The sequence below is a fragment of the Pelophylax lessonae genome, assembly GCF_965119305.1.
Source record: "Pelophylax lessonae genome assembly, chromosome: 6".
NCBI classification, from domain to species: Eukaryota; Metazoa; Chordata; class Amphibia; order Anura; family Ranidae; genus Pelophylax; species Pelophylax lessonae.
This window is the reverse complement of record NC_138773.1, coordinates 60,121,843-60,130,609: the sequence shown is the minus strand read 5'-3', so window position 1 is coordinate 60,130,609 and position 8,767 is coordinate 60,121,843. Positions and strand designations below refer to the sequence as shown.

The window sequence follows — 8,767 nt, the reverse complement described above, 5'->3', positions numbered from 1 at the left end:
TCATGAGTCCCCTTTATGACACAAGTAAGATGTATGTGATTCTCTCAGGTGACAAAAACCTATAGCAGTGGACCACCCTATGTCATGGTAACTTTTTTCGAATGACCATTTCCAGCCCTTCTCCATTAATCTAGGATTTTTCAAGTCAACCCATCTGCAGGAACATACCAGTGTAAAGTTTTTATTGAGTGCCATGATTTCTTCAAGTGAGAAGAGGTTGAAAAAGCTTCCAAAGTTCAATTCTAGCCAGTTCTGATAGCTTCCAGCATCGCAAACCACTATGAAAAAAAACAAAAACACTTTTTAACAAGCCAACAAAAAGCAAATCCAAGACCAAATAGAAAACAGAAACTTTTACTACAGCCAGGTTAGACAAAAACACCTTTATCTAAAATGATAATAGTGGATGCGGAAACGTACCTGTGGAAGTGGTTGCCTTTGCAGTCAAGTATGGTTTCAAGAAGTTCTGATAGATTGTCTCTCTTGTGTTGTTTGTCATTGAGGTAAACTGAAGGCTAAATGCTTTAACTCTGTTTCAGAAAAAGAAATAGATAAAACATTTGAGAGTGTTACCTAAATACTTCTTGTTTCATGCCTGCTTTTTAATTCTTTTATTTTAAAAAGCATTCATAGTGGACAAGAGCCATATACACAATTTTTTTGCCTTCGATATCATTGTACTTACATTGCTTGGTAGGAGGAACAGTTTATGTTCTGAGGAATGAAGTCAAGAAGGCTTTGATTGAAGTACACAGTCAAGTTAAGCAAGTAGTCTTGGAACAAAACTGTCCACTGATCAGGTGTATAAGTAGAGAAGTTGGCCCGAAGATCCCTTAGCTCTGTAGCTAGAAGTGTTGTCTTTATTGTTGTTACTTGCTGCTCTGATAGGTTGGCCTACATGTAAAAATTGGGGATTTGTGAAAAAGTTAAGTAAAAGCTGCGATTGCTTGTACGCTGATCAAATAGAAATCCAAGAAACTTCTCAAACAGGGAAATTTTAGCTAACTTCTTGTCAAAGCACAATGAGCTTCGGGATTGCTCTATTGTATGTACCTGTATTGCTGCCGAAGAGAGAACTTCCAGGAAAACTGTGACATTTTCTACCGCAATGGCACTTAGGTAGTTATCCAGCAATGTTGCATTGAGGAGAATGTTAGCTTTGGTCACGGAGTAAGCTATGTCCATTGGAGAAAAGTCATTCTGAAAAAGAATAATGGTATTTTCCATTTTAAAAGACAATGGCTGCAGTATTTTACCATCTCTGTGTATTTGTTACCGTTTTTTTAAACCTCGTTCAAGCTGTCACCTAGGATATTTTCTGCTCTAGTCTTTCAAGTCATTGTAAATCTCCACTTCAGAAACATAGTTATGATCTTGGTTTCAGTTATTTGGTATTGTCACCTGTATATCAAGAGTCCCCTTTATGACAAAAGTAAGGTGTATGTGATTCTCTCAGGTGACAAAAACCTATAGCAGTGGACCACCCTATGTCATGGTAACTTTTTTTGAATGACCTTTTACAGCCCTTCACCATTAGTCTAGGATTTTTCATGTCAACCCATCTGCAGGAACATACCAGTGTAAAGTTTTTATTCAGTGTCATGATTTCTTCAAGAGAAAAGAGATTGAAAAAGCTTCCAAAGTTCACTTCACGCCAGTTCTTATAGCTTCCAGCATCGCAAACCACTATGAAAAAAACAAAAACACTTTTTAACAAGCCACAAAAAAAGCAAATCCAAGACCGAATAGAAAACAGAAACTTTTACTATAGCCAGGTGAGAGATAAAACACCTTTACCCAAAAACATAATAGTGGATGCGGAAAAGTACCTGTGGAAGTGGCTGCCATTGTAGTCAAGTATGGTTTCAAGAAGTACTGATAGATTGCTTCTCTTGTGTTGTTTGTCATTGAACTAAACTGAAGGCTAAATGCTTTTACTCTGTTTCAGAAAAAGATATAGATAAAACATTCATTTTGAAAAACCATCATAGTTGACAAGAGCCATATACACTGATTTATTTGCCTTAGATATCATTGTACTTACATTGCTTGGTAGGAGGAACAGTTTATGCTTTGAGGAATGAAGTCAAGAAGGGTTTGATTGAAGTACACAGTCAAGTTAAGCAAGTAGTCTTGGAACAAAACTGTCCACTGATCAGGTGTATAAGTAGAGAAGTTGGCCCGAAGATCCCTTAGCTCTGCAGCTAGAAGTGTTGTCTTTATTGTTATTACTTGCTGCTCTGATAGGTTGGCCTACATGTAAAAATTGGGGATTCGTGAAAAAGTTAAGTAAGAACTGCAAATGCTTTTACGCTGATCAAATAGAAATACAAGAAACTTCTCAAACAGTGAAATTTTAGCTGTCTTCTTGTGAAAGCACAATGAGCTTCGGGATTGCTCTTTTGTATGTACCTGTATTGCTGCGGAAGAGAGAGCTTCCAGGAAGACTGTGACATTTTCCACTGCAATGGCACTTAGGTAGTTATCCAGCAATGTTGCATTGAGGAGAATGTTAGCTTTGGTCACGGAGTAAGCTATGTCCATTGGAGAAAGGTCATTCTGAAAAAGATTAATGGTATTTTCCATTTTAAGAGACAATGGCTACAGTATTTTAAATTCTCTGGGCATTTGTTACCATTTTAATAAGCTCTCTTCAAGCTGTCACCTTGGAAATTTCCTGCTCTAGTCTTTCAAGTGGTTGTAAATCTCTACCCCAGAAACATAGTTATGATCTTGTTTTCAGTGATTTGGCATTACCATCTGTATATCATGAGACCCCCTTTATGACACAAGTAAGGTGTATGTGTTGCTCTCAGGTGACAAATAGTGATGTCGGGAACATAAAATTCGCTGTTCGCGAACGGCGAACGCGAACATCGGCGAATGTTCGCGAACCGGCGAACATTGCGAACCGCCATAGACTTTAATAGGCAGGCGAATTTTAAAACCCACTGGGACTCTTTCTGGCCACAATAGTAATGGAAAAGTTGTTTCAAGGGGACAAACACCTGGACTGTGGCATGCCGGAGAGGGATCACGCAAAAAAAAGTTCTTAAAAATTTTAATTTTTTGATAGAGAGCCAATTATTGGAAAATTAAAAAAAAAATAAAAATAAAAAATTTCTTTTGATTTAGCATCTGGGGGGTCTAAAAAGTGTACCTGTGAAGTTTCAGCTCTGTAGCATGTCCGGAACCAGAAAAAAATACGAATTAGGGTTAGGGCTAGGGCTAGGGTTAGGTCAGGGTTAGGGTTAGGGCTAGGGTTAGGGTTAGGGCTAGGGTTAGGGTTAGGGTTAGGGCTAGGGTTAGGGCTAGGGTTAGGGCTAGGGCTAGGGTTAGGGTTAGGGTTAGGGTTATTTTTATGGCTAGGCTTAGAGGGTTAGGGTTAAGGTTAGAGGGTTAGGGTTATGGTTAGAGGGTTAGGGATAGGTTTAGTGTTAGGGGCTAGGGTTAGGGTTACGGTGAGATACTTGGGGTTAGAGTTAGTAGCCCTACCCCTACCCCTCTAACTCTAACCCTAAGCACTAAAAATAACCCAAACCTTAGCCCTGACCCTTACCCTAGCCCTAACCCTAACCCTAGCCCTAACCCTGATTCTATTTTTTTTCTGGTTCTGGACATGCTACAGAGCTGAAACTTCACAGGTACACTTTTTAGACCCCCCCAGACAATAAATCCAAAGAAATTTTTTTTTTGTTAAGTTTTTTTTTTTTTTTTTCAATAATTGGCTCTCTATCAAAAATGACAATTTTTAAGAACTTTTTTTGTGTGATTTAGTGTCTAGGGGTTCTAAAAGGTGAACCTGTGAAGTTTCAGCTCTGTAGCATGTCCAGAACCAGAAAAAAAGATAATTTTTCAGTAGAGCAGGGATGGTGGGAACCCCTTTTACACCTATATGATCTTTTTTTCCGGGTTCTGGACATGCTGCAGAGCTGAAACTTCACAGGTACACTTTTTAGACCCCCCAGACAATAAATCCAAAGAAATTTTTTTTTTGTTAAGTTTTTTTTTTTTTTTTCAATAATTGGCTCTCTATCAAAAATGACAATTTTTAAGAACTTTTTTTGTGTGATTTAGTTTCTAGGGGGTCTAAAAGGTGAACCTGTGAAGTTTCAGCTCTGTAGCATGTCCAGAACCAGAAAAAAAGATAATTTTTCAGTAGAGCAGGGATGGTGGGAACCCCTTTTACACCTATATGACCTTTTTTTCCTGGTTCTGGACATGCTGCAGAGCTGAAACTTCACAGGTACACTTTTTAGACCCCCCAGACAATAAATCCAAAGATTTTTTTTTTTTGTTAAGTTTTTTTTTTTTTCAATAATTGGCTCTCTATCAAAAATGACAATTTTTAAGAACTTTTTTGTGTGATTTAGTGTCTAGGGGGTCTAAAAAGTGTACCTGTGAAGTTTCAGCTCTGTAGCATGTCCAGAACCAGAAAAAAAAGATAATTTTTCAGTAGAGCAGGGATGGTGGGAACCCCTTTTACACCTATATGATCTTTTTTTCCTGGTTCTGGACATGCTACATATATATATATATATATATATATATATATATATATATATATATATATATTAAAAAATACTCAAATACCAGCCCTCAAAGGGGCTTTTGGGGACAATATATATATATATATATATATATATATATATATATATATATATATATATCACAGAACAAAAAAAATTACACAAATACCAGCCCTCAAAAGGGCTTTTGGGGGACAATATATATATATATATATATATATATATATATATATATATATATATCACAGAACAAACAGATTACACAAATACCAGCCCTCAAAAGGGCTTTTGGGGACAATAGATATATATATATATATATATCACAGAACAAAAAAATTACACAAATACCAGCCCTCAAAAGGGCTTTTTGGGGACAATAGATATATATATATATATATATCCAAAAAAACCCTCAAATACCAGCCCTAGGAAGGGCTTTTTGGGGTGCTGTCCTTACAGCAGGAGTGTACCAAGAACACTGGCTAACAAGACCGGGAACACTGACTAACTGACCCTAGCTATAACAGCAGCAGCAGCAGCAGCACTTTCCCTGCTCTCAGTAACACAGAAATGATCTAAAATGGATGCTGCCCTTGCTTATTTATAGGAGGTGGGAGGGTGTGGGAGGGAGGTATGCTGATTGGCCTGGAATGTGTCTGCTGACTGTGATGTTCAGGGTCAAAGTTTGCCTCAATGATGATGTATAGGAGGCGGACCGAACATCGCATATGTTCGCCCGCAGCGGCGAACGCGAACGTTCGAAGTTCGCCGGGAACCGTTCGCCGGCGAACCGTTCGGTACATCTCTAGTGACAAAAACCTATAGCAGTGGACCACCCTATGTCATGGTAACTCTTTTGGAATGATCTTTAGCAGCCCTTCACCATCAGTCTAGGATTTGTCATGTCAACCCATCTGCAGGAACATACCAGTGTAATGTTTTTATTCAGTGTCATGATTTCTTCAAGTGAGAAGAGGTTGAAAAAGCTTCCAAAGTTCACTTCACGCCAGTTCTGATAGCTTCCAGCATCGCAAACCACTATGAAAAAAACAAAAACACTTTTAAACAAGCCAAAAAAAAAGCAAATCCAAGACCAAATAGAAAAATAAACTTTTACCACAGCCAGGTGAGACAAAAAAACACCTTTACCTAAAATGATAATAGTGGATGCGGAAACGTACCTGTGGAAGTGGCTGCCTTTACAGTCAAGTATGGTTTCAAGAAGTTCTGATAGATTGCTTCTCTTGTGTTGATTGTCATTGAGCTAAACTGAAGGCTAAATGCTTTAACTCTGTTTCAGAAAAAGAAATAGATAAAACATTTGAGAGTGTTACCTAAATACTTCTTGTTTCATGCCTGCTTTTTAATTCTTTTATTTTGAAAAGCATTCATAGTGGACATGAGCCATATACACAATTTTTTTGCCTTAGATATCATTGTACTTACATTGCTTGGTAGGAGGAACAGTTTATGTTTTGAGGAATGAAGTCAAGAAGGGTTTGATTAAAGTACACAGTCAAGTTAAGCAAGTAGTCTTGGAACAAAACTGTCCACTGTTTAGGTGTATAAGTAGAGAAGTTGGCCCGAAGATCCCTGAGCTCTGTAGCTAGAAGTGTTGTCTTTATTGTTGTTACTTGCTGCTCTGATAGGTTGGCCTACATGAAAAAATTGGGGATTTGTGAGAAAGTTAAGGAAAAGCTGCAATTGCTTGTACGCTGATCAAATAGAAATACAAGAAACTTCTCAAACAGTGAAATTTTAGCTAACTTCTTGTCAAAGCACAATGAGCTTCGGGATTGCTCTATTGTATGTACCTGTATTGCTGCCGAAGAGAGAGCTTCCAGGAAAACTGTGACATTTTGCACCGCAATGGCACTTAGGTAGTTATCCAGCAAAGTTGCATTGAGGAGAATGTTAGCTTTGGTCACGGAGTAAGCTATGTCCATTGGAGACAGGTCATTCTGAAAAAGAATAATGGTATTTTGCAATTTAAGAGACAATGGCTACAGTATTTTCCCATCTGTGGGTGTTTGTTACCACTTTTTTAAACCTTGTTCAAGCTGTCACCTAGGATATTTTCTGCTCTAGTATTTCAAGTCATTGTAAATTTCTACTTCAGAAACATAATTATGATCTTGGTTTCAGTTATTTGGTATTGTCATCTGTATATCAAGAGTCCCCTTTATGACACAAGTAAGATGTATGTGATTCTCTCGGGTGACAAAAACCTATAGCAGTGGACCACCCTATGTCATGGTAACTTTTTTCGAATGACCATTTCCAGCCCTTCTCCATTAATCTAGGATTTTTCAAGTCAACCCATCTGCAGGAACATACCAGTGTAAAGTTTTTATTGAGTGCCATGATTTCTTCAAGTGAGAAGAGGTTGAAAAAGCTTCCAAAGTTCAATTCTAGCCAGTTCTGATAGCTTCCAGCATCGCAAACCACTATGAAAAAAAACAAAAACACTTTTTAACAAGCCAACAAAAAGCAAATCCAAGACCAAATAGAAAACAGAAACTTTTACTACAGCCAGGTTAGACAAAAACACCTTTATCTAAAAAGATAATAGTGGATGCGGAAACGTACCTGTGGAAGTGGTTGCCTTTGCAGTCAAGTATGGTTTCAAGAAGTTCTGATAGATTGTCTCTCTTGTGTTGTTTGTCATTGAGGTAAACTGAAGGCTAAATGCTTTAACTCTGTTTCAGAAAAAGAAATAGATAAAACATTTGAGAGTGTTACCTAAATACTTCTTGTTTCATGCCTGCTTTTTAATTCTTTTATTTTAAAAAGCATTCATAGTGGACAAGAGCCATATACACAATTTTTTTGCCTTCGATATCATTGTACTTACATTGCTTGGTAGGAGGAACAGTTTATGTTCTGAGGAATGAAGTCAAGAAGGCTTTGATTGAAGTACACAGTCAAGTTAAGCAAGTAGTCTTGGAACAAAACTGTCCACTGATCAGGTGTATAAGTAGAGAAGTTGGCCCGAAGATCCCTTAGCTCTGTAGCTAGAAGTGTTGTCTTTATTGTTGTTACTTGCTGCTCTGATAGGTTGGCCTACATGTAAAAATTGGGGATTTGTGAAAAAGTTAAGTAAAAGCTGCGATTGCTTGTACGCTGATCAAATAGAAATCCAAGAAACTTCTCAAACAGGGAAATTTTAGCTAACTTCTTGTCAAAGCACAATGAGCTTCGGGATTGCTCTATTGTATGTACCTGTATTGCTGCCGAAGAGAGAACTTCCAGGAAAACTGTGACATTTTCTACCGCAATGGCACTTAGGTAGTTATCCAGCAATGTTGCATTGAGGAGAATGTTAGCTTTGGTCACGGAGTAAGCTATGTCCATTGGAGAAAGGTCATTCTGAAAAAGAATAATGGTATTTTCCATTTTAAAAGACAATGGCTGCAGTATTTTACCATCTCTGTGTATTTGTTACCGTTTTTTTAAACCTCGTTCAAGCTGTCACCTAGGATATTTTCTGCTCTAGTCTTTCAAGTCATTGTAAATCTCCACTTCAGAAACATAGTTATGATCTTGGTTTCAGTTATTTGGTATTGTCACCTGTATATCAAGAGTCCCCTTTATGACAAAAGTAAGGTGTATGTGATTCTCTCAGGTGACAAAAACCTATAGCAGTGGACCACCCTATGTCATGGTAACTTTTTTTGAATGACCTTTTACAGCCCTTCACCATTAGTCTAGGATTTTTCATGTCAACCCATCTGCAGGAACATACCAGTGTAAAGTTTTTATTCAGTGTCATGATTTCTTCAAGAGAAAAGAGATTGAAAAAGCTTCCAAAGTTCACTTCACGCCAGTTCTTATAGCTTCCAGCATCGCAAACCACTATGAAAAAAACAAAAACACTTTTTAACAAGCCACAAAAAAAGCAAATCCAAGACCGAATAGAAAACAGAAACTTTTACTATAGCCAGGTGAGAGATAAAACACCTTTACCCAAAAACATAATAGTGGATGCGGAAAAGTACCTGTGGAAGTGGCTGCCATTGTAGTCAAGTATGGTTTCAAGAAGTACTGATAGATTGCTTCTCTTGTGTTGTTTGTCATTGAACTAAACTGAAGGCTAAATGCTTTTACTCTGTTTCAGAAAAAGATATAGATAAAACATTCATTTTGAAAAACCATCATAGTTGACAAGAGCCATATACACTGATTTATTTGCCTTAGATATCATTGTACTTACATTGCTTGGTAGGAGGAACAGTTTA

The 8,767-nt window shown here is 37.6% G+C and overlaps 2 protein-coding genes across 2 annotated transcripts; both read right to left on the bottom strand.

Moving 5' to 3' along the window:
* LOC309558788 (uncharacterized protein) lies at window positions 1-1,185 on the bottom strand (the record flags this gene model as incomplete). Its single annotated transcript, XM_082261845.1, has 4 exons — window positions 1-278; window positions 421-530; window positions 686-894; window positions 1,054-1,185. 4 exons carry the CDS (start codon window positions 1,183-1,185, stop codon window positions 1-3), a joined length of 729 nt encoding a protein of 242 aa, XP_082117971.1.
* A 5,513-nt stretch (window positions 1,186-6,698) lies between these two features.
* Window positions 6,699-7,883, bottom strand: LOC309558787 (uncharacterized protein; the record flags this gene model as incomplete). Its single annotated transcript, XM_082261844.1, has 4 exons — window positions 6,699-6,976; window positions 7,119-7,228; window positions 7,384-7,592; window positions 7,752-7,883. 4 exons carry the CDS (start codon window positions 7,881-7,883, stop codon window positions 6,699-6,701), a joined length of 729 nt encoding a protein of 242 aa, XP_082117970.1.
* Window positions 7,884-8,767: the final 884 nt, after the last annotated feature.